Source organism: Phyllopteryx taeniolatus, chromosome 16 (assembly GCF_024500385.1).
Source record: "Phyllopteryx taeniolatus isolate TA_2022b chromosome 16, UOR_Ptae_1.2, whole genome shotgun sequence".
In the NCBI taxonomy this organism is placed as follows: domain Eukaryota; kingdom Metazoa; phylum Chordata; class Actinopteri; order Syngnathiformes; family Syngnathidae; genus Phyllopteryx; species Phyllopteryx taeniolatus.
Window position 1 is genome coordinate 3,287,593 of NC_084517.1, and position 26,337 is coordinate 3,313,929.

The window sequence follows — 26,337 nt, forward strand, 5'->3', positions numbered from 1 at the left end:
ATCAATATGCCATTGTGGCGGTAAGGACATTTCTCTAGGGTATCTGACAAAAAGACCAAATAAAAAAATTTGAATCAATATATGTGTTCTTGGAGAGATCTGTGTGGAATACAGATTGTTAAATCTCTCTGTAATAGCTTGTGAACGCCGACTGTGCAATTTGCTTACCCCTCTGCGTCACAGTGTACAATCCTCTCTAATGCAGCTATTATTAGCTTGAAAGCTGTCAAATGGCTCACTTGTCTTACACACTGTACAAATGTCAAAAACAAATCATGATACTGTTTTTTTTTTCATTTCATTGTATTAGCTGGAAAAAAAAGATTATACATGGGCTGGTTGCTAATTAAGTATTGATGACAGGAGCCGGAGGGATATTTAAAATGGGGAAGTTTTTATAATTGTCTTCACTGGGTCCAGTTGGAAGCACTACAGAGTAATAGACCTAAGCGTGCTGTTTAAAGAGTCTCCTAACGATCTATGCTCAATTAAATTTAGGAGCACTACAGACGATGATGAATGTCGCGTGACACAATAGATCCTGGAACGTGTGAATGACAATCCAGACCTAGAAAAAGACGCCGCATCCGTCGGTGACTTAAATCCGCTGCGCATGCGCAACACGCACCCACGCGCACCTCGTCGTTCCATTTGTGCACGCTTGTGATGACGTACTGCTGCGGTGTATATTATTTCGGGCTATAATCATAATACCCTGCCAGTAAGGGAACTCGTCAGCGTTGTCAGCTTCATGGGCGAAGAAGACAAGGATCTGTGCGGCCGAAGTCAACGCGGAGAAAACGAAGCGAAGGCAGAAAACGGCACGTCTGTGGAGTCAGAACGTCAGAGGAGATATGCTGATCTGTTCGAGCAACTCGACTTGAATAAAGATGGCAGGGTTGACATCAGTGAGCTGCGACTTGGACTGGCTGCTCGAGGTTTGCACCAGGGAGAGGCTGAAGAGGTGAGACCATGACACCTGCAACACTATCGTTTTTTCTCTCTAAAATATTGGTATTATATAAGGGGCTCGGTCATAATTTTAATTGTATACTCAGCAGTTAATACGGAGTAGTAATAGGCGTTGTCAAAAGACATTAAATTATATTATATTATATTATATTATATTAACGGGCGTAAGGCACAGCCTATCGAGTGCATAAATTAGCCCATTAATTCTAATTGAACACTTACCTAGCCATCATTTCAGAACTGAGGGAAATTGGTGTCATACAGGCACGTGCACACATAGACCCCAAGTGCTGCTCTAGCACCTGCCCCTTTGCCCTGGATGAACAAAAGTGCTCTTTTTCCTTTTTTTCTTCATCCATCATCCATCCATCCATTTTCTGAGCCAGCTGTCATCGGGCAGGAGGCGGGGTACACCCTGAACTGGTTGCCAGCCAATCGCAGGGCACAGAGAAACAAACAACCATTCGCACTCACAGTCATGCCTACGGGCAATTTAGAATCTCCAATTAATGCATGTTTTTGGGATGTGGGAGGAAACCGGAGTGCCCGGAGAAAACCCACGCAGGCACGGGGAGAACATGCAAACTCCACACAGGCGGGGCCGGGGATTGAACCCGGGTCCTCAGAACTGTGAGGCTGACGCTCTAACCAGTCGGTCACCGTGCCGCCCTTCATCCATCAATATTTAAAAAAAAAAAAAAAAAAAAGAAATAGGAAAAATGTCCTCTTCTGACATCAACTCCACTCAGTGTTTTAATATTTGAGTCCTTGGGAAAATTGTACATATGCTCCCACCTTAATTTATTTGGGCTTAATCAGATGCACTTTGATGGAGGTACTACGTGTGTGCTGACCCCCATTTAACATGACTTTGAATGTGATTGCTTAACTCTGAACAGCCACATACCCAATTATAAGAGGTTGTGTGCACTTTGCCAACCACCTTATCTCACTTGTTAACTTTTACTTCCCCTCTCTATTTTCTTTATCAATTTAGTTGTACAGGTTATAGGCTTACTAATAGTGGATTTTCTTAAAATTAATTATGTTGGTATCATTTTGTACATAAAAAACGATGTTTGTTAATAATCACCTCTTTTGTTAATATTTGTATTATTGACTTATTTTATTTAATGTATTTATTTCTGCTAACGTAATGAACAGCATTACGTTAGCAGAAATAAGTTAAATATATACTACAGTTTTTTCTTAATTGTATGCATTGTTTTGGCAATGGGTGCACTTTTTTTGGGCTTGAGCACCTGCCGCCAAAAAGGTCCGTGCAAGTGCCTGGTGTCATACCAGATTTTATGCTAGGCTATGTGGGTATGGAAAGTATTCAGACCCTCTGAAATTTTTCACTCTTTGTCATATTTCTGCCATTTGCTAAAATCATTTAAGTAAATTTTTTCCCTCATTAATGTACAACGTATACACAGCACCCTATATTGACAGAAAAAAATGGAATGGTTGAAATTTTTGCAGATTTATAAAAAAGAAAAACTGAAATATCACACAGCCATAAGTATTCAGACCCATTGCTCGGTATTTAGTAGAAGCACCCTTTCGAGCTAACACAGCCATGAGTCTTTTTGGGAATGATGCAACAAGTGTTTCACACCTGAATTTGGGGTTCCTCTGCCATTCCTCATTGCAGATCCTCTCCATTTCTGTCAGGTTGGATGTTGAACGTTGGTGGACAGCCATTTTCAGGTCTCTCCAGAGATGCTCGATTGGGTTTAAGTCAGGGTTCTGGCTGGGGCATTCAAGAACAGTCATGGAGTTGTTCTGAAGCCACAATCTTCGTTATTTTAACTGTGTGCTTAGGGTCATTGTGTTGTTGGAAGGTGAACCTTAGGAGCATCTGAGGTCCTGAGCACTCTGGAGGAGGTTTTAGTCCAGGATATCCCTGTACTTGGTCGCATTCATCTTTCCTTTGATTGCAACCAATCGTCCTGTCCCTGCAGCTGAAAAACACATCCACAGCATGATGCTGCCACCACCACACTTCACTGTTGGGACTGTATTGGACAGATGACGAGCAGTGCTTGGTTTTCTGCACACATACCGGTTAGAATTTAGGCCAAAAAGTTCTATCTTGGTCTCATCAGACCAGAGAATCTTATTTATCACCATCTTGGAATCCTTCAGGTGTTTTTAGCAAACTCCATGCGGGCTTTCGTGTGTCTTGCACTGAGGAGAGGCTTCCGTCGGGCCACTCTGCCATAAAGACCTGACTGGTGGAGGGCTGCAGTGATGGTTGACTTTCTAGATTTTTCTCCCATCTCCCGACTGCATCTTGCCACATTGATCTTGGGGTCTTCTTTACCTCTCTCACCAAGGCTCTTCTCCCCAGATATCTCAGTTTGGCCGGACGGCCAGCTCTAGGAAGGGTTCTGGTCGTCCCAAATGTCTTCCATTTCAGAATTAGGGAGGCCACTGTGCTCTTAGGAACCTTAAGTGCAGCAAAAATACTCAACTTTGGCCCAATTATGTTTACCTTGGTTTTAGTTAAACATGTATACTTTGTCGGGCAGCACATCTGCCTCACAGTTCTGAGGACCCAGGTTCAAAGCCGGCCTCACCTGTGTGGAGTTTGCTTGTTCTCCCCGTGCCTACATGGGGTTTTCTCCAGAAACTCCGGTTTCCTCCCACATCCCAAAAACATGCATGGTACGTTAATTGAAAACGTTTTGAAGATTGCCCGTAGGTGTGAATGTGTGTGCGAATGGTTGTTTGTTTTGTATGTGCCCTACGATTGGTTGGCGACCAGTTCAGGATGTACCCGGCCTCTCGCCCCAAGATAGCTGGGATAGGCTCCAGCACGCCTGCAACCCGAGTGAAGGATAAGTGGTACGGAAGATGAATCAATGAATATTTGCATAAAAACAATAAAGATGATCAATTTAACATGAAACATCTTGTCTTTGTAATGTATTCAATTAAATATAGGTTGAAAATGGTTTGCAAATCCATTGTTTTTTTTATTTTATTTATGTTTTACACAACATCCCAACTTCATTAAAATTGGGGTTTGTAAGTAGTCCTGTTAGTATTGTCTCTTAAATGCAGATGTTTATTCTTTGAAGTTGTAGGCTCTTCGTTTGTCTCATTATTTGGCCTTTTCCCCTTTCTGTAGAAGCTCTCCAAATTTGTTTTTTACAAATTTTGACTAGCTTTTGGGCTTACTTTTTTTTACTACTGTATCATGAGACCGAGATGAGCAGTTGACGTGTAGAGGCACTGGTGGATCCTGATTTTCAAAATAGCCGTTTGACCGTGTACCTCGTGGAGCCCTGTGGAGGGTGCTTCGGGAGTATGGGGTACCGAACCCCTTGATACGGACTGTTTGGTCCCTGGACGACCGGTGTCTAGAGTTTGGTCCGCATTGCCAGGAGTAAGTCGACCTCATTTCCAGTGAGGGGTGGACTCCGCCAAGCCTGCCCTTTGTCACCGATTCTGTTCATAACTTTTATGCACAAAATTTCAAGGCGCAGCCGAGGCGTAGAGGGGGTCCGGTTTGGTGGGACTCAGTATTGCATCTCTGCTTTTTGCAGATGATGTGGTTCTGTTGGCTTCATCAAGCCGTGATCTCCAACTCTCACTGGAGCGGTTTGCAGCCGAGTGTGAAGCGGCTGGGATGTGATTCAGCACCCCCAAATCTGAGACCGTGGTCCTCAGTCGGAAAAGGGCGGCGTGCCCTCTCCGGGTCGGGGATGATACCCTGCCCTAAGTGGAGGAGTTCAAGTATCTTGGGGTCTTGTTCACGAGTAAGGAAAGAATGTAACGGGAGATCGACAGGCGGATCAGTGCAGCGCCTGCAGTGATGCGGACTTTGTATCGGTCCGTTGTGGTAAAGAAGGAGCTAAGCCGAATTTACCGGTCGATATACGTTCCTACCCTCACGTATGGTCACGAGCTGTGGGTCGTGACAGAAAGAACAAGATCCCGGATACAAGCGGCCGAAATGAGTTTCCTCCGCAGGGTCTCCGGGCTCTCACTTAGAGATAGGGTGAGAAGCTCGGTCATCCGGGAAGATCTCAGGGTAGAGCCGCTGCTCCCCCACATCAAGAGGAGCCAGATGAGGTGGCTGGGGCATCTGATTCGGATGGATCCCGGACGCCTCCCTGGTGAGGTGTTCTTGGCACGTCCCAACGGGAGGAGACCGCAGGGATGACCCACGACATGCTGGAGAGACTACGTCTCTCGACTGGCCTGGGAACGCCGCGGGATCCCCCCGGAAGAACTCGATGAAGTGGCTTGGGAGAGGGAAGTCTGGGCATCCCTGCTAAAGCTACTGCCCCGACCTCGGATAAGCGCTAGAAAATGGATGGATGGATGACCCTGATGAGGATAAGCTGTATGGAAAAATGGTTGGATGGATTGATGGATGGATTGATGGATTAATAAAAAAAAAGGAAAATCACTCTCTTCCCAAATGTCACAGCCTGCTGGCTGAGGACCACTGTTTTTAAAATAAATTGAGCTCCACCATGGTATGTAACGCACAAATATGTATGAAAAGGGTTTAGACTTCTTTATACATTTACATTTTGTTGTTCAAGTTATTAAAGTGTGTTATTAAATTTCTTTGTGCTTCATTTAAGTCATCATTATTTTGGGTATCTTTCACTGTCCACAAAATTAAACATCCGAACTAGAAGATATAGATGTAATAGCAAAGTTTGGCATTCTGTCTTGCTTTTATGCTCTTTCTCTATGTGCTCATCAAGAGAGGAGAAATTACTGTAAGTTTTCCCCCAGGTAAGCTGGACTCTAATGGAAGGACTGTTTTCCTCTCTCCTCCTCACTCCCCCTGTGTGTATCTGTTGCACTCTTCACCATGTGACCACTGACACGTCTTTGCTGTCTGTATGCCCACCACATCTTGTGTACACAAGCACTTTCTGCGCAGGAAAATTAATCTTCCCGTCTTTCCAACCTTAATTCCTAACACTTTTCTATCTGCGCCCACAGATAGTCCTGGAGAGTGACATCAATCATGATGGTTTGCTGGACTTCGAAGAGTTCTCCCAGTACCTGCAGGCTCAAGAGAAGAGGCTATGGCTCATGTTCCACAAATTGGATCGGAACAATGATGGTATTGATCAAAACACTGAATCCCATGCACAAATATTTATGCCTTCCTTTTCCATATCTAAATACAGCACTTACTATAATGAACATGCTGTGAGCAAAAAGACTGGTGGATCAGTTTCACTGAAGCCTCACAGCTTCTAGACTGGAATATAAAATAGATAATGTTTTACTTTATTTTGGCTAAAAGATTACAATATGAATTAAAAGTACAATAAAGTATCCAAAAAGTATACATGGGAGAGGTCAAATAATAACAAAACCCTTAAAGTTGACCTAATTTACAAGTTTGTAAATAATGGTTAGTTTTACTCCAAAGATGAAATACATTTTACAAACATTTTGTTGTGTTTTGTGTAAGGTCAAATTGATGTGGGCGAGATCCAGCACTTGCTGCACAAGCTTGGAGTTGAGGTCACCAAGGAGCAGGCCTCCAGAATACTGCAGAGGTGCAATAGAAGATTTTAAAAAAGAAGAAGAAAACACACACACACACACACACACACAAACATGTGCTTCATTTCTATCCTTTCCAATGATACCAACTGTACTTTAACCATTATTATTTTATTTGCAGTCTTGGAATGAAACCTGTTACATAATGTATACATAACATTTTGAGTTTTGAGAAAGCAGCACTGTCAAAATGGTTAGCACGTCAACATCCCAATCAATTCCTCCCACTATAAATTATCCATAGGTGGGAATGGGAATGTGCATTGTTTTATCTATATGTGCCCTTTAATCAAGTGGTGACCAGTCCAGGCTATATCCAACCTCTCGCACAAGGTCTACTGGGATAGGTTTTATCTCACCCTTGATGCTGATGAGGACGCACGGTCACAGAAAATAGAGAGATAAGTGGAAGAAGATGGATGAATAAATCTTAAATAAAAATATTACCTAAATAAATGTTTTAATATAAACAGTTCTTATAAGATTAAATGCAAATGTATTGAACTTAAAAGTGAAATGATTGTAGATTTTGAAATATCTAACTGTTGTCAAAGTAATAGTACATACAACATGCCAAATTATATAATGAAACCCAACACAATATTACCTAGCCGAAGTATAATTATTGTTTTTATTGACCAACCAGCCAACAAGTTTGTCAATTTCCCAGCATGGACAGGGATGGCACCATGACCATTGACTGGAAAGAATGGCGAGATCACTTCCTGTTCAATCCTTTCCACAACATGGAGGAGATTGTCCACTACTGGAAACACTCCCACGTGAGTCATCTAATTCCTGTAATTGTGTTGAAATGGTCACGATAATAATAATCTGAGTACTCCAGCACTCACGACTATATTTTGTGGTTGATTTGCTGTCGTTGCGGAACCCTTCTCGTTGCAATAACATGTGATCTTTGATTCATTGTGATGCTTGCATTGTATCATGCTGCATTGAAAATAAGAGAGCTGTTAAGAATGTTAGGGGGGTCAAAGCAGACTGATTTGTGGCTGTTTCATTTTGTACACCTTTTGTGATAAATATGAGGTGCAGACTTTGTCCGTAAAGCCTTTGCTATTACAGTATTTAATTGTACTGGGTTGAGCACACATAGGCCGTCAACAACCTGAGGTGGACATAATTCTGTAGGGCTGTGTGCTCATACAAAAGTTACAAAGAAAGATTCTGGGTCACATCTATCATTAATTCGTGCATGTGCCCCCCCCCCCCCCCCCCCCACCCCTCCTCCATAGCTGCGTGCCGGCCAGTGGGGTGATTTAAAAAATAAAAATAGGCTCAAAAGTATGATGATAATGATTATGCGGCCGGCACGGTGTACGACTGGTTAGCACATCTGCCTCACAGTTCTGGGGACCGGGGTTCAAATCCCGGCCGGCCCCGCCTGTGTGGAGTTTGCATGTTCTCCCCGTGGGTTTTCACCAGACACTCCGGTTTCCTCCCACATCCCAAAAATATGCGTGGTAGGTTGATTGGTGACTCTAAATTGCCCGTGGGTGTCAATGTGAGTGTGAATGGTTGTTTGTTTCTATGTGCCCTGCGATTGGCTGGGCACCGGTTCAGGGTGTACCCCGCCTCCCGCCCGAAAATAGCTGGGATAGGCTCCAGCAACCCGCGACCCTAGTGAGGATAAGCGGTAAAGAAAATGGATGGATGGATGATTATGCAGTCAATGAATTGCTTTCTACAATGATTCAAAGGGTTCAAATATTTGTGAATGAAATACGTCTGAGTCACCCCACATGTCCGTGGAGCTTATGTATCTGTCTGCATGCACAGACTGAAGACATTTGGATTGGACATCAAAATATTAATATGAACTAGAGATCAACATTTCAACTTTGTTTCCAGGTATTTAGATCTTTATTTAATAGACAACTTAGAATGCAGCATGTGCAGTAGGTACTGAAACTGGTAACTGAGGTATTTTTTTGTTGTCCAGCTGTGTTCTATAATATACAGTAAATAGTGATGAATGTCTACGGTCAGTTTCAGATTGGGTTTTGCCTTTGAAGAAGAACATTTATACTTGTTATAGGTGTAACCAACATGAAAAACAGAGATCTGTCATATTGGTGAAAAAACAAGCAATTGTGAAGCTAGGAAGATGGAAAATCAATCAGAGCCATTGCACAAACATAACATACCATACAACTGATCATATAACCCTTTGGAATGTCCTGCAGAAGAAATCAATCGTGTGCAAAGTAACAGAAATCCAATGGAAAGGATCAAGGAACACAACAGAGGTCGATAACAGAAACATTTTGTCATAGTGTGTTTGTGAATCTATTCTGCGCTTATGCCTTGGCGCCACATATAGAATATATGAAGGCGTATATACAGCATTGATGCAAATTTAGCAGTGTGTTGTACCCAAAATTAATTATGAAATTCATTAATCTCAAAACTATTGGAAGATGTTTGACATTGGGGAACATTTGACGGTGCCAGATGAGTTCTCAGAGAAGGAACGGCAGTCCGGTCTGGTATGGAGGCAGTTGGTTGCTGGAGCAATGGCAGGTGCTGTGTCCAGGACAGGAACTGCTCCTTTGGATCGCCTGAAAGTTTTCCTGCAGGTGAGTCCTTTCAGTTGCACTTCGACAAAGTGGAGATAAATGTTGCTTTTTAGGCCCTGAAATATAATTTTGTTTGTGTGAAGTGTGAAGTACGTATGTGTAAAATGGCTGCATCTAGTTTGTATCCTGCAGGGTTTGGTACAGTATATGTTTGTCCACCACATCTATTGATGCAAATGCTTTTTTTGTATGTGGTGTAAGCAGTATGGACTTACTGTATTTGGGACATATTCACATTTACTGGGTTTGTTAGATTTGTTGTCAACAGTTTAATGTATGACACTATAATTTAGTAACGTCGCAGCAGCTACTCTCACTGTTGCTTTTCTTTAGCTTAATACATGACATCATCCAGAGGTTCCATGCAGGAAACATAACTACGGTACTTTTACTTGTGATACTTTTTTTAAATTCACTTTTTGTTATGTTACATTAAAACCAATCTAATAAGCTATAAATATTCACAGCAAATGTTTACTGGTCATTCTTGCACATTTACAACAAAATATTATTTTTATTATTTTTTTATTTCATTATCATGACTTTAATAAAACACAACTTTCAGAAACACAGGTATCTACATTTATACTGATCTAAATGAGTACAAGTATCTTAGGGTCTTGCTCATGTTCTCAAGAGAGCGTAAATAGAGCATGCACAAGAGGATCAGTGCAGTAACCACATTCATGAGGGAGTCTGTTCCCAAATTTAGCACAGGATATAATAAGACTGCTGTCCTGGATTGTGTGTCAAGGTACATGGTTCTGTGTCTCGTGGGACAAATCTGTGGTCGGGGCTGAGAGGAATGATCCAAGAAGGAGGTGTCTTTTCACTCTGGAGGGGAAATGGCATCAATGTCCTCAAGATTGCCCCAGAATCTGCAATTAAGTTTATGGCCTATGAACAGGTCAGTGTTAATAAGTCAACAACGAGCAGCTGTCCAATGAAGGCCTTTTCTGTCTTTAATTTCTGAATGAATCTGGAATCATCTATGTAGTAGTTTTACAGACTTCAATCTAACTCTTTTTTTTTAGGGGGGGGGGGGGGGGGGTGTTGAAGCAAGCAATTTTTTTGCCCTTAATTGCAACCTCATATCTGCACCTGGTCTCTTTTTCTTTCCTCTTGTCTTTCTTTAGATCAAACGGCTGATCCGTGGCAGCAGGGAAGGGGGAAGTTTGAGGGTACAAGAAAGATTCCTTGCTGGCTCTTTGGCAGGAGCAACTGCCCAAACCATCATTTACCCCATGGAGGTCAAAACATGAAACTTTTTACATATTTATTTGTTTACTTATTGAAGATTCAAGAAAAAGTAATGCTGCCTTGACACAATTGAGGTGAAATTAATTGTAAATATGTCCACGAATCACATTTTGGTCAGAATTGAAACAAACTTGTTCTCATATCATTAAGTTTAAGAGACTTAATTGGTCCAATACTTTTAGGGCCTTATTTTCATGACCGGCGTAAATCCGGCCCAGCACGTGTAACGGTCCACCAGGGTTAGACCGGTGTTGGTAATTTCAATGTGGCTACTTACATTCCCTTTAAATGTGGCGCAATAACAGTCTCAATGGAGACATTTGGCGGAATATGCTTCTACATCAACGAGAAATGGTGTACTGATGTCACGGAGCTCAGCACACACTGCAGCCCAGACTTGAAGTTGCTGCTTTTGAACTGTAAGTCATTCTACTCGCTGCGTGACTTTGCTTCATACATACTTGCCGGTGTTTGCGCCCCCCCTGGGGTAACACAAATGCGGCACTGCAAACGCTGGCTGACACAGTAAATGAACTTGAAAAAAGGCACCCAGATTCAGGCCTCATTTTTCATGGGGACTTTAACAAAGCAAAACTCAACCAATAACTCCCTAAATACAAGCTGCACACTGACTGTCCCACCATGGAAAACAACATTTTAGATCACTGCTATTCCACGCTAAAGGACTTGTACCGTGCTATTACCCGTGCAGCGTTGGGCTCGTCTGATCAGTGTTTAATTCACTTAATAGCAAGATACAAGCACAAGCTTAAATGTGCGAAGCCTGTTGTGAAGACAGTGAAGAAGTGGACTAATGAAGCTAAAATGGAATTTCCAGACTGTTTAGACTGCACAGATTGGAGTGTCTTTGAAGCTTCAACTGGTAGCCTGGATGAATACTTAATGTGGACACTGGTACATCCTACATCAGCTTCTGTGAAGACGTGTGTGTGCTAACAAAGACATTTTACACATACAATAACAAAAAAACGTGGTTCACTGTTTAACTTTGACAACTCTCCCAAGCTAAGGAGGATGCCTATCGGATTGGGGACAGGGCCTAGTACAATCAAGCCAGAAATCAGCTGACAAAAGAAATCAACATCGCAAAGAGAAATTATGCAGAAAAGCTAAGAATCCTTTTGGCTGCAAATGACTCTAGGTTAGTGTGGCGTGGATTACAAGCACTGACCAGCTACAAGCGATCATCCCCCCCAAGCAGAGAACAATGAAAGACTGGCTAACTGCTTGAATACCCTCTCCTGCAGATTTGAAAAGGAAACTTTTACACCACACACTCACCCAGCCACACCACCGACGACCACCATTACATTACCCCTCCGCATGGACTATTCACGAACAGGACGTGAAATGGGTCTTTAAACAACAAAAGATCAACAAGATCTCCCTCTTGCTTGAAAGTCTGCCCAGACCAACTCACTCCGGTTTTCACACAGATCTTCAAAAGATCTTTGGAGCTGCGTGAAATCCCATCCTGCGTCAAACGCTCCACCTTCATCCCAGTCCCCAAGAAACCTACAATTTCAGAACTGAATGACTACAGACCTGTCGCCCTGACATTTGTGATCATGAAGTCCTTTGAACGCCTTGTCCGGACCACCTCAAGAGCGTCACAGGACCCCTGCTGGACCCCCTGCAGTTTGCCTATCGAGCAAACAGGTCATGCAGTCAACATGGGACTGCACTTCATCCCGGAACACCTCGACGGCACAGGTACCTTCGCGAGGATCCTGTTTGTGGACTTCAGCTGTGCATTCAACAACATCATCCCCGAACATCTATACTCCAAGCTTCTCCAGCTCTATGTCTTGCCTGCATTCTGCCACTGGATCTACAGCTTCCTGAACGCAGCAGGTGAGGGTGGGGGACACCACCTCATCCACGCGAACAATTAGCACCGGGGGGCCCCAAGGATGTGTCCTCTCTCCGCTGCTCTTCTCTCTACACAAACGACTGCACCTTAATACAACCGGCTGTCAAACTCCTGAAGATTGCAGACGACACCACAGTCATCGGCCTCAAATTTGTTCTCTGCATTTTACCCATCGCAGTGAACACACACACTTGTTCGTGGAACACACTGGAGCAGGGGGCAGCTGAAGAGCCCAGGGATCAGTTTGGCAGTATCATTGTCTTGTTCAAGGACACCACACCCGTGAGTCTGGGGGATGTTGGCGGATGGTCCGGTCGGGGTCTTGAACCTAGATCCCCCACGGTGGCATAGCTGGTGATCACCGCTGGTGACTTAAATACCGTATACCCACAGACCTCAGTATCTGACTGCCTGTGCCCCGACCAAATTCGCCAAAATTGCGTTAGTTACCTTGCGCCAGTATTTAGATGTGTTCTGAGCAGGCGTACGTTTAGGCTGACTTTCTGCCACCAACATGTTGCTCTGCAAGGCGCAATCTAAAAGCGAGCCTTGGCTTCCACGAAAACCAGAATCCACCGGCATTTACGCACCGCTGCACATGCGCTGTCTACGAAAATAGAGCCTTAAGAGTGGCGACATAGCAAAATTCTTGTTTTTACTTAAAGGTTCAGTAAAGTGACCAAGAAAACATTTATTGTAATTTGGCACGCCACAGAGAACAGTATTGGTAACAAGCCTGCCAAATTTGAATGAAATGAATTTTAATTAAATTTAAATTGTTCTCAGTACTTACAAGTTTTGACGGTCAAGGTTAAGGTGCTTTTATTGTCAATTCTTCAATATGCGTAACACAAATTGAAATTACGGTACTCAAGGGCCCACGGTGCTACAAAGACAGCACAAATATCTGAAAGGACGCTGGACGAGTGCCGCCGGAACATGGTCAGGTGGCGGCCGCTGTACGAGCGGCGCAGGCGCGTGGTCGGGTGGCGGCCGCTGGACGAGCGCCGCCGGAACGTGGCCGGATGGCGGCCGCTGGACGAGCGCCGCCGGAACAAGGACGGGCGGCGGCCGCTGGACGAGCGCCGCCGGAGCAAGGACGGGTGGCGGCCGCTGGACGAGCGGCGCCGGAGCAGGGTCGGGTGGCGGCCGCTGGACGAGCGCCGCCGGAGCAAGGACGGGTGGCGGCCGCTGGACGAGCGCCGCCGGAGCAAGGACGGGTGGCGGCCGCTGGACGAGCGCCGCCGGAGCAAGGACGGGTGGCGGCCGCTGGACGAGCGCCGCCGGAGCAAGGACGGGTGGCGGCCGCTGGACGAGCGCCGCCGGAGCATGGTCGGGTGGCGGCCGCTGGACGAGCGCCGCCGGAGCAAGGACGGGTGGCGGCCGCTGGACGAGCGCCGCCGGAGCAAGGACGGGTGGCGGCCGCTGGACGAGTGCCGCCGGAACATGGTCAGGTGGCGGCCGCTGTACGAGCGCCGCCGGAGCAAGGACGGGTGGCGGCCGCTGGACGAGCGCCGCCGGAACATGGACGGGTGGCGGCTTCTGGACGACCGCCGCCGGAACATGGTCGGGTGGCGGCCGCTGGACGAGCGCCGCCGGAGCAAGGACGGGTGGCGGCCGCTGGACGAGCGCCGCCGGAGCAAGGATGGGTGGCGGCCGCTGGACGAGCGCCGCCGGTGCGGGAGCCTGGCGCAGCTGCCGAGGAGCCGGAACGGGAGCTGCAGTCGCTTCCTCAGCCTGCCGCCATTGAGGTGTGGGAGTAGAGGGTACGGGAGTGGAAGAGTGCACAAGGTCTCGGGAAGGTGAACTAGGAAAAATGGCTGGTACTGAACATGGCAGGGAAGCAGGGAGGCAAGGCAGGAGTGCGGGAATCTCAAAATAATAATATTTAATCACAATGATAAAACAACAGGCGACTATGACAAAAACAACTGGCGACTATGACAAAAACAACAGGCGACTATGACAAAAACAACTGGCGACTATGACAAAAACAACTGGCGACTATGACATGGCAAGACATGTGACAACGACAATGAACCGACGAGAACTGAAAGAAACCAGGGAACTAAATACAAACAAATTGAAGAGACAACGAGGAACACCTGGACAAGACGAGTGGCTAGAGAGAGCTGATTGGTCAACACAAAGTAGACGAGAACAGGTGGACACAACAACCTAATGAGCACACGACAAACATGGAACACAGGAAAACATTGAACAAAACTAAACACAACCCAAACCAAAACACAGACCATGACAGTACCCCCCCTCTAAAGGAACGGATCCCAGACGTTCCCCAAACAACAACCAAAAAGACATCAACCCAGGGTGGGCGGAAGGGGGCCTGGAGGAGGGTACAGAGTCCACCCCTCAGGTCAGTCTGGTGGCCATCCAGGCCACCCGAGGTGAGGTGCTTGGCTGAGCGGTTCAGGAGGTCGTCCAGGACGCCAAGCACCAGGGTCTTTACAGGGCCATTCAGGCGGACGGCCACGGTGCCGAACCCAATGGTAATGCAGGGGCCAGGCAATAGGGTTGGGTGGCGGCCGCTGGACGAGCGCCGCCGGAGCGTGGTCGGGCGGCGGCCGCTGGCCGAGCGCCGCCGGCGCGTGGTCGGGTGGCGGCCGCTGGACGAGCGCCGCGGGCGCGTGGTCGGGTGGCGGCCGCTGGACGAGCGCCGCCGGAACGTGGCCGGATGGCGGCCGCTGGACGAGCGCCCCCGGAACAAGGACGGGCGGCGGCCGCTGGACGAGCGGCGCCGGAGCAAGGACGGGCGGCGGCCGCTGGACGAGCGCCGCCGGAGCAGGGTCAGGTGGCGGCCGCTGGACGAGCGCCGCCGGAGCAAGGACGGGTGGCGGCCGCTGGACGAGCGCCGCCGGAGCAAGGACGGGTGGCGGCCGCTGGACGAGCGGCGCCGGAGCAGGGTCGGGTGGCGGCCGCTGGACGAGCGGCGCCGGAGCAGGGTCGGGTGGCGGCCGCTGGACGAGCGGCGCCGGAGCAGGGTCGGGTGGCGGCCGCTGGACGAGCGCCGCCGGAGCAAGGACGGGTGGCGGCCGCTGGACGAGCGCCGCCGGAGCAAGGACGGGTGGCGGCCGCTGGACGAGCGCCGCCGGAGCAAGGACGGGTGGCGGCCGCTGGACGAGCGCCGCCGGAGCATGGTCGGGTGGCGGCCGCTGGACGAGCGCCGCCGGAGCAAGGACGGGTGGCGGCCGCTGGACGAGCGCCGCCGGAGCAAGGACGGGTGGCGGCCGCTGGACGAGTGCCGCCGGAACATGGTCAGGTGGCGGCCGCTGTACGAGCACCGCCGGAGCAAGGACGGGTGGCGGCCGCTGGACGAGCGCCGCCGGAACATGGACGGGTGGCGGCTTCTGGACGACCGCCGCCGGAACATGGTCGGGTGGCGGCCGCTGGACGAGCGCCGCCGGAGCAAGGACGGGTGGCGGCCGCTGGACGAGCGCCGCCGGAGCAAGGATGGGTGGCGGCCGCTGGACGAGCGCCGCCGGTGCGGGAGCCTGGCGCAGCTGCCGAGGAGCCGGAACGGGAGCTGCAGTCGCTTCCTCAGCCTGCCGCCATTGAGGTGTGGGAGTAGAGGGTACGGGAGTGGAAGAGTCCACAAGGTCTCGGGAAGGTGAACTAGGAAAAATGGCTGGTACTGAACATGGCTTGGGGGCAGGTTTGACTAGACGTGACTTAATTGGAGCCGTGGAACAACGTGTGGGAACAGGTGAAAAATCAAGTGATTTGTGAACAGGGGGGAAAAAACGAGGGGGCAAAATTTGACCTTTACTTGGGCGCCTCCGTTGGCCACCACGCGGCGGTCCCGGGTAGATGGCCAAACGGGTGCCCAAGAAAAGGTCAGAGGGAAAGGATTTGGACTCACTGGGGTTGGAAACGTGGAAACGTGACAAAAACTGACGAGGACGGGATAAACTAGGGAAGGAACCAGAAAAATCTAAATCTGTGTCAGAGTCAGAATCCGACAGGAGGTTAACTAAATCAGGGCCATCTTCACAATCAGAAAAATCTGAATCTAAAGAAACATGTGGATGTACAATAGTAGGGCATGGTGAATAACTAGGACAAGTGGGGGGACCCGAGGAAAAGGACAGAAAAGACTGAATGATAGGGCTTACTGGAGGAGGGTAGGTATGGATGGCAGGCTGAGGACGGTGGGAGGCAGTTTGGTGGCGTCCAGGGTGACGCCATGTTCTTCCCGCTGGGTCCTGTTCTGGTCGGTTCATTCTGTCATGAACATGGTTAGGGCGACGGCGAGGAACGCAAGGCAAGAACATGGTGGACCCAATTGCAGGGAAGCAGGGAGGCAAGGCAGGAGTGCGGGAATCTCAAAATAATAATATTTAATCACAATGATAAAACAACAGGCGACTATGACAAAAACAACTGGCGACTATGACAAAAACAACAGGCGACTATGACAAAAACAACTGGCGACTATGACATGGCAAGACATGTGACAACGACAATGAACCGACGAGAACTGAAAGAAACCAGGGAACTAAATACAAACAAATTGAAGAGACAACGAGGAACACCTGGACAAGACGAGTGGCTAGAGAGAGCTGATTGGTCAACACAAAGTAGACGAGAACAGGTGGACACAACAACCTAATGAGCACACGACAAACATGGAACACAGGAAAACATTGAACAAAACTAAACACAACCCAAACCAAAACACAGACCATGACACGTTGCTGATTTGACCCACCACAGTTGTGTCGTCTGCAAACTTGATGAAGAGGTTGGAGCTGTATGTTGGTCTGCAGTCATAGGTCAGCAGGGTGAAGAGGAGGGGACTCAACACAAAACCTTGAGGGGCCCCATGTTCCGGGTGATGGTGCTAAATGTGTTGCTGCCGACCCGTACTGCCTGCGGTCTCCTGGTCAGAAAGTCCAGCAGCCAGTTGCACATCGAAGTGTTGAGCCCCAGCTGGTACAATTTGTAGATAACTAGTTGAGCGATGACGGTATTGAATGCTAAGCTGAAGTCTATGAACAGCAGTCTGACATATGAGCCCGTAGAGTCCAGGTGTTTGAGGGCAGAGTGGAGGGCAGTGGAGACGGCGTCATCGGTTGACCGGTTGGACTGATATGCAAACTGGAAGGGGTCCAAGGAGTGGGGGGAGGGAGGTCTTGATATAGTGCATGACTAGCCACTCGAAGCACTTCATCAGGATGGGAGTGAGCGCTACGGGACGGTAGTCATTGAGGCAGGAGGGAGACAACTTCTTCGGGACCGGGTGATGATGGTGGCTTTGAAGCACGTGGGGACAACACCCTGACTCAAGGAGGTGTTGAAGATGTCCGTGAAGACATCTGTGAGTTCAGCTGCACAGTCCCTCAGAACACAACTAGGTATGTTAACTGGGCCTGGGCCTTTTGATGTGTTGATCCTGTCGAGAGATATTTTCACGCTGTCCCGGGTCAGTGTCAGCACTTGGTCACCAGGAGGGGGTGCAGTCTTGTGTGCAGGAGTGCTGTTGTGTGGCTCAAAGCGAGCAAAGAAGTCATTTAGCTCATTTAGCAGGGAGGTGGAGCTGTCGCATGTCTGTGGTGAGGGTTTATTGTCTGTAATGGTCTGAATACCACGCCACAGACTCCTGGTGTCATAGCTGTCACTGAAGCGGTGGATGATCTTCCTGGAGTACTCTCTCTTGGCCCCCCTGATGCCACGGGACAAATTGGCTCTGGCTGTCCTCAGGCCTTCCTCATCCCCAGATCTAAAAGTCACCTTCAGTAGTCTGTAGACCTCCCCCGACAGCCATGGCTCCTGATTAGCACTAACGGTCATGGACTTAGTGATGGTGACATCATCCATGCACTGGCTGATGCAGTAACAGTCTCTGTGTACTCATGAAGGACTGTGATGGAGTTCTAGGTGGCAGCCTGTTTGAACATGGTCCAGTCTGCGGTGGCAAAACAGTCTTGAAGTGCCTCAAGGGACCCTTCTGGCCACACTCGTACCTGTTTCCTAACTGGTTGGGAGACTTTAACCAGTGGTCTGTAAGTGTCCATTAGACTGCCGCAAGCAGTATGGCAGTGAAGTCCCTCGGTAAATAAAACGGCCGGCACTTCAGAGCCATAAACTCCAGTAGCGGTGAGCAGTGTTGACTGACCAAGATAGCCTCCCGGCACCAGGCGTCTCTGATGTAAACACACAGTCCACCGCCGCGAGTCTTGTCTCCCGTGAGAGATCTCTCCCCTCGGTAGCATGCTAGCCAGTCAAACTGAATGGCGCTGTCTGGAACGCTGCTGTTAAGCCATGTTTCCACAAACACAAAAACACAGCACTTTCACACCGTCTTAAAAGTAGAGCGGACCAGTCAAATGTAATGTTGTTGTTGTCCAGAGAGCATACGTTGGCTAACACAATGGAGGGAATAGCCGGCTTGTGTGGTTTAGCCACTAGCCTAGCTCGGATACCTCCGCGCTTGCCCTGTTTCTGCTTCCTCCTTCGCCGTCCGTGGCGCCTCCTCTCTGGGCACGACGCAGGAGTGGGGGTCAGAGTTGTTGTAGGCACCCGGAGCAGACCGCCGTTTCGTAACTCCTCAGTGAGAGTTGAGTTTAACTCCGTAAAAGTAGTTCTGCCGATGTCGAGCAGAATCTCACAACTGTATCTGCGTCTTGGAACATGTAGACATGAGGAAGACGGACTAAAACACTCGGACGTATAAGTCGAAAAACACGAAAACACCATTTGTTTGGGACAGAGACCAGCAGCTGCGTATGCACGCGTCGCCATCTTGTGGCACTTAATCAGAATCATCTTTATTTGCCAAGTATGTCCAAAAACACACAAGGAATTTGTCTCTGGTAGTTGGAGCCGCTCTAGTACGACAACAGACAGTCAATTGACAGAGAACACTTTGGAGACATAAAGACATTGCTGTACGTCGGAATTAAGTGAATTAAGCAGTGATCAGACGAGCCCAGGGCTGCACGAGGTATAGCACGGTATGCGTTTTTTAGCGTAGTGTAGCAGTGGTCTAAAATGTTATTTTCCCTGGTAGGACAGTCAATGTGCTGCTTGTATTTAGGGAATTCGTGGTTGAGTTTAGCTTTGTTAAAGTCCCCGAGAATAATGAGGGGTGAGTCCGGGTGTTTTTTTCAATTTCGTTGACTTGTTCGGCGAGCGTTAACAGTGCGGCGTTCGTGTTAGCTTGAGGCGGAATGTAGACTCCAGCCAGGATGAATGATGCGAACTCACGCGGCGAGTAGAATGGCTTACAGTTCAAAAACAGCGACTCCAAATGCGGGCTGCAGTGTGTGCTGAGCTCCGTGACGTCCGTACACCATTTTTCGTTGCTATAGAAGCATATCCCGCCGCCCTTGGTTTTCCCCGATGATTCCATGTCGCGGTCGGGTAGAGCGTCGCAAAGCCAGGTCTCCGTGAAGCACATGGCGGCGCGTCTTTACTGGTCTTTAACAGAAGATGAAGCTCGTCCATTTTGTTGGGTAGGGAGCGTACATTCGCGAGGTGGATCGACGGGAACACCAATCTATCGCATAACTTCAAACATATTTAATATATTTTTTTTAAAAAGCGAGAGAATCACTTTACGGGCTCTTTGACGACTTTTAAAAATATGACAATTTGGGTCATCACCATGAAATTAAGCATTATTTTCTTAATCCATGTTTTTCTTCTCTCTCTATTCGGTAGGTGCTGAAAACCCGTCTAACATTGAGGAAGACAGGGCAATACTCAGGTATGGCTGACTGTGCCAGACAAATCCTGAAAAGGGAGGGAGTCCGGGCTTTCTACAGGGGCTACCTGCCAAATACAATCGGCATCATCCCCTATGCTGGTATCGATTTAGCTGTGTATGAGGTTAGTGGAAATAAGTCAACCTATGTCTTGGACACAGTGTAACATCCAAAACCAAATTCCCCTAAGGACATAGTCCAACTTTACTGTATGTGCAACCAAACATGGTCAGGATCAGTATAGATCAGAAGGCTTACGAAAACATCAAGTTTGAAATGTCATGATGCGCGACATCTCACAAGACATAGCATCATAGCGTCATCAGCATTTGTCACGATACTATAGCAAATCACATAGACTTCAGCTCAGAATCTAGTGAAATAAACTTTTTTTTTTTTGTTTGTTTATGTTTTCTGTGATGCAGCCACTCAAGTGTATCAGAGATGATGAACCAGTAATGTATGACTAAAGTTACAATAAGTCGCCATAAGTATAAAAAAGCAAGGGTCAAAAAGGGAGTGGTACAATGAGTGTACAACTTAAGAGATTTTGGAGTTACAAGCCACCGCTTGGTTGATATTTTGCTTTGTTTTGGGAGCCAAGAGTAAAGTGAACAAAATTGGAGCAATTAGGGAGCTGTAATGCTCCTGCATATAGACAAGGAGACCCGGAGTCGCTGATGCATTTTCAGCCGTTTATAGAACGGGACAATCAAACACACAAATACAAAATCAGAACATTGGCAAGGATAGGCTGAAGGACATAACTGATGTCCAGACACTCAAGGAGACGCACACACACACATGCACACACGCACACACACACACTCATAGGCCAACCCGACTCTAGCTCCTGAAGTTACTCATGAGGCCACGCCCCTTAAAGGCACATATGCAGCAGACAACTAGAACACTACATACAGTAATTACACTTTACAGGGTGATGCAAAAGTCACCATACATAGGAAAAAGATATTGTCTAACTGGGTCATCTTCACTCATATGCTGTAGCATCTGCAATTTGTATGGATGCCACTTATGCTCCTTTGACTGAGCCCAATTTCAGCAGCCAGGCTTCTACTACTTCCAGACATGGCCATCAAAATGATTTTAATTCGTTCTTTTGTCAAAGGCATCTTAAATATGTCTGAAAATAAAATAAAAAAATAGGTTATAATTGTAAAATTAAAAAATACATTGTTTTTTCCTATGTATGGCGACTTTTGCCTCACTGTATAAAACCAGTTTATTTCTTTACATTGTTCCTTATTAGGTTTTGTTATGTTTCTATTCAATACAGTGCTATTTTTTATTATTATTATTAAAAACCCGTAACAAAAAAATCGTGGTGTATTTTGGGGGGGCTGGAACGGATTAATGGCATTTTAGTTCATGTCAATCGGGAAAATTAATATGATATACGATTAAATTGAGTTAAGAGCTTGGTCACGGAACAAATTAAACTCAAAATTCAAGGTACCACTGTAGTTTATTTTATTATTGTTTTATCAAGTTTTAATATAGTATATATAGTATAGTAAAAAAAGTTAGTTAGCTTTTTACACGTACACTCTTTCCACAATCCCCTTTCCTCATTTCCAGATCATGTCATGTTTGTCTGCTACTGTAATTTTACACTTGTATGACAGTTACAATGTTAAAATATTACTTAAAAGATTTTGTCCCAGAAACCTGGAATTATTTGTTATGGTAAAAGTTGTCTTGAAATATTAACAAATTGGCTGTTGATCGGCGTCCTGGAAAGTCCTGGAGATATTAAATTTGGAAGTTCCACTCTAAATTAATGTTATAGTGCAGGTATAGCTATATTTTATAGCACCTTCTCACCCTCCAATTCCATTTGTTATTATCTAAACACTTTTATTTGTCATTCCTTCAGACTCTAAAGAATGCCTGGCTTCAGAGGTACTGTCTAGACTCTGCAGATCCAGGTGTTTTGGTCCTACTGGGCTGTGGTACTGTTTCCAGCACCTGTGGGCAGCTAGCGTCATATCCACTTGCTCTCATTCGGACACGAATGCAGGCGCAAGGTGAGACTTGCTGCAGATTCTGATGAAGCAAATGAGTCCGCCTGTCATGTGAGACTGTGTGACCGCTATCGTTCCACTTCTTTCAGCCAGCACGGAGGGTAACCCAAAACTGACCTTGGTGGGCCAGTTCAAATTCATCTTATCCAACGAAGGTGTGTCTGGTCTGTATCGTGGCATCACACCCAACTTTCTCAAAGTCATTCCAGCTGTTAGCATCTCCTACGTTGTATATGAGCACATGAAAAGATTCCTTGGGGTTGGACACTAGACTAGGACGACGAGTGAGGATGACCGAACTGGAAAGGATAAAGAAAGCAAAGACTCAGTTTATGAGACAACGCTGGTGAGAGAAAAGATCCATCTCATGGAAACATCTGGTTGGGAGGTCAATTCTTTTTGGGAGAATGCACTCTCACTGAAACAAAACAACAGAAAATGACCGTGCATGTGGGTCATTTTCATATAATTTGATCAATAACGGTGAAGACACACATCTAATTTAGCAATTTTTTAAATGCTCCCTTAGTTTTATATGGGTAAATGTCTCCCATGATGAAACAGGCCTGCTTAAAGTCCTATTTTCAAAAAGTTATTGATTTTAAATTTTAAGCATTTAAAGTAGGATGGTGGTGCCCCTTTGAAATACTGTACACCTATTTTTATAACAGTGAAGACAAAAAAACAAAATGGAAAAGACATCAACCACTTCATAAAAACCATTTGAGTTGCATTGCAATTTACATGTGTTGCCTTTCAAACTGTGGATACTGTACAAGCGCTAAATGATCCTAACTACTCATTAAACCCATTTCACTCGTCTTTATCCAATCGTAATAACGGTAAAGACATGCAATCGTTTCAACACTTGCACTAATTCATACATATTCATTCATATCTCAGGAATACCTAATTGTTTTGCTGTCTGCTATTGCGTGAATGCAAAATGGCTGCCTCATCCTGGCACTTCAGCTCACAGATCCCGCTGGTGTATTGCAACAACATAATGAGGCTCTCTCCAGTGGAATTAACGGTAAAGTGACAAAGGACCGTTTGTAAAAGAACACTGAAGACGCTAAGATGCAATTGTATTCGTTTTCATGGAATAGACATATTAACCATATCAAAAAAATTAATTAGCATCTTCAGAAAATATGTTGCAAATCATCAAACTTCATTTCGAAGACCTAACGGTAAAGAAATTTTGACAAAAGTTTGAAAAATATTACTTTCAAATTTTTTTTTTTCTTAGAAACAATGAATGACATTTTGATGGATAACAACTGCTATTAACCCAAATACTGTTCTCATGTCAGTACAAGTCATTGATTTTCAATAGGAAATTCAATGGGCCATGTCTTTACCGTTACTGATCAAATTATATGAACATAGACCGTATGCTCAGTGGATTTTCTGTATTCAACTATAATCCAAACCATGAACAGTAGGTTTTTTGTTGTTGTTGTTTTACAATGCTGCTCATAAAACATACTCCAAAAACCCCCCAAAAATCTGCATAATAACAGGGCAGCATGTCTAAAAAATGAGGAAACAGTTTGCTTTTAGTTGCCCTGGTTTTTATAGTGTCACAGATTTATTTATTTTAAGCTTTAAAGATGAGTGATTCATGTTGGATGTTTTTTGAAATCATGAAATGTCAGTCAGATGCTTTTCTCTGTTGTCAGCTGCTCCGACCTTTTTAATGCCAAGAAACTGGGCACCCACTTTTTGTGTATTACGGAATGTTTGCAGAGGCATAATTTGTCATTTCAAAACTCATCCAGTTGAATTTGTACTATATACTCATTGAGTATCATATAGAGCTATTTTCAATAGTTTATTCCTTGCAATGACGCTTTTGCCCCCCAAAATGTGACACAAAGATACACGTATTCATCATCTTATTGTTAAATTCGGAGCTGTTAAATTATTTCAGCAAGACAGTACCTTGTTGGAGCAGTTCTGAAGAATGTTCTCTTAAATGTGTCTGCATTCGATGTAACACATCTTCTGCATTACTACTCTTGTTATTTTCTTCCACACAAGCCTGCTTGAAATGATGAATGCTTGTGTCCAGTGGGGCCTTTTGCGCATGACACGTGTAAAGCATGGATGCATGTTCTGGTTGTGGAGTCAGCCAGTTTAAGGGTGGGTGGGATTATTTATTCCAAATATTTTAAACACAAAAGTGTTTATGTGTGTGTATTTATAAAGGCTTGTTTATAAATGCTAGTAGTACTGTACAGTAGAACCTCAAAAGTTGAACACAACTCAGTTTCATGACATTTAATGTAAAGTGATTTAATATCTTTATTCACTACAGAAAATGTTTTGGATAGCATTTAACATTCCTAACTGTTCAAAAAATATAAAGACAAATTAATTAATATTAATAAAACTGAAATAAAGTAAAACTACTCAAACATTAAAGAGGCTTGAAACAAACATAATGGGGAAGGAAAATTCTTGTCACTTGAGGATTTTTATAGGTAGTGCTGCAGTTAAAAAGTGTACAATAATATCACTTTTTAAAAATTTCTTTTCATGGTAAACACTGAAGAAATGTCACTTTGCTACAATTTAAAGTAATTGCAACAACAGTATTGCTATTCGAGTGTTTGACTTTTGAAATTCCACTGTATAACTTTTTAGTTTTGATAACACATCAATACCGACTGAACATGCATGTGCACTTTAAATGCCTCCATGATGAAAATTCGGTGATAGCGTACTTGTCACGAGTTGATTCAGACAGGACCTAAGAGCAGGCGTAGGCTGAGAGGTTGTGATGAAAAGTTTATTGAACAAAGGGCAATGGAGATGGTCCTTGAGATATGCTGGTGGGATGTTGAGGCAGGGAACGTGTGGCAGGCGGTGGAAAGGACAGGCGGCTGGCGAGGGACGCAAAGGGAGCACCGAGGAGAAGGAGAAACACGGAGGTGAGAAAAATCAGAAGAAGTGGCGTGGCTTACTAGAGGCTTGAGAGCCGTTGTACCACACGAGAGCGTTAATACTCCGGCGAGAGTTTCCAGGATCCGGCAGGCTCTTATGCAGGTGATGATGAGGGCTGATTAATGACAGGTGCCCGGCCGAGGTGGTGCTGATTACTGTGAAGAGAGAGAGGGATGGGGAGAGAGGGGGAGAGGACACCGCTCATGACAGTACTCTATATTAATAAATGTATTTGCACAAGTCATTTTGGAAGCTGCATTAGTCTTGTTTACTCAGGGGCATGTAAAATTGTGTGCAATAATTACGTCTTAGATAATGCTCCTTGCAAAATATTTTCAAATTCCACACTCAATATGAACCAGATGTAAAACGAGTTCAGGCCAACAAACATGTTAACATACGAAAATATCGTTTTGATTTGCACCCTGTGGAACTAATAAAGGATTACATTCTTACACATGTATTTGTTTGTCATTGCAGTCGACAGCTTTTACATCGCAATTTGTTTAATACAAGTACAGAAATTATAGTAATCAATGTAACCACTATTATATATTATTAATATTATTATAGTGCAATCTGTTTGCGTTATACATTTACCTGCACAAAGACAAGAACATTTGTCATAATATAATATTTGAATGATATGATGATTCATTGTCGTATGTACGGTTTACCAATGAATTGGCACATTGTATAATTACATATATAGGGCACTGATTGGTTTACATTTATTTTCAAGACAACAAATAAAAGATTGTATTTTTGTGTACCTTTCGTATTCATACTTCACCACAGGAGTGAAAGAAGATATTATTAAAAATGCAAAATACAGTATTTTTATACATGTGTAGCACCCTCCCACTTTGGGCGGGGCCTGGGTTCTGCTTTAACTAGGTGGCGCTGTCACCTGAATTGATAAACCTTTAATGGTTAATTTTTAATTACTGTTGGCGGTACCTCCATTAACTGCAAGTATTTGGAATAGCTTCCTTTCACACTTTTTAAAATATTTATATACTTTTTAAACCCCTATTAATTATGTATGGTGTGATTCTATATATATGACATGAATTAAATTGAAACAAATATTTATTAATATAGGAGAAACTAATATGTACAATGCCACAGTATATAGGAAAAACAATGTAGACTATAGGTTACTGTTCGACTAGTCGGAACAGTTTAAGGACAATGTTCCTCAACGTACAATTGCAAGGAATTTAAGGATTTCATCATCTACAGTCCATAATATCATCAAAAGGTTCAGAGAATCTGGAGAAATCACTGCATGTAAGCGGCAAGGCCGAAAACCAACATTGAATGCCCGT

At 45.4% G+C, this 26,337-nt stretch overlaps 1 protein-coding gene across 2 annotated transcripts; it reads left to right on the forward strand.

Annotated features, from left to right (window-relative positions):
* The first annotated feature begins 627 nt into the window (after window positions 1-627).
* Window positions 628-25,461, forward strand: LOC133466012 (mitochondrial adenyl nucleotide antiporter SLC25A23-like). Of its 2 annotated transcripts, XM_061749272.1 has the most exons (10): window positions 628-964; window positions 5,950-6,073; window positions 6,431-6,518; window positions 7,196-7,307; window positions 8,967-9,125; window positions 9,880-10,032; window positions 10,262-10,375; window positions 19,963-20,130; window positions 21,907-22,057; window positions 22,144-25,461. In XM_061749272.1, exons 1-10 carry the CDS (start codon window positions 752-754, stop codon window positions 22,323-22,325), a joined length of 1,464 nt encoding a protein of 487 aa, XP_061605256.1. In that variant the 5' UTR covers window positions 628-751; the 3' UTR covers window positions 22,326-25,461. The 2 variants fall into 2 exon arrangements, with proteins under 2 accessions (XP_061605256.1, XP_061605257.1); XM_061749273.1 differs by lacking the exon at window positions 628-964 and having other exon boundaries at window positions 6,021-6,073; window positions 9,001-9,125.
* Window positions 25,462-26,337: the final 876 nt, after the last annotated feature.

Bases quoted from the DNA above. Each gene is read 5' to 3' on its own strand.
- LOC133466012 (XM_061749272.1), top strand. From the start codon at position 752: ATGGGCGAAGAAGACAAGGATCTGTGCGGCCGAAGTCAACGCGGAGAA. The intron at 6,519-7,195 runs GTGCAATAGAAG...TCAATTTCCCAG, and splicing joins GCCTCCAGAATACTGCAGAG to CATGGACAGGGATGGCACCA. The intron at 22,058-22,143 runs GTGAGACTTGCT...CACTTCTTTCAG, and splicing joins GACACGAATGCAGGCGCAAG to CCAGCACGGAGGGTAACCCA.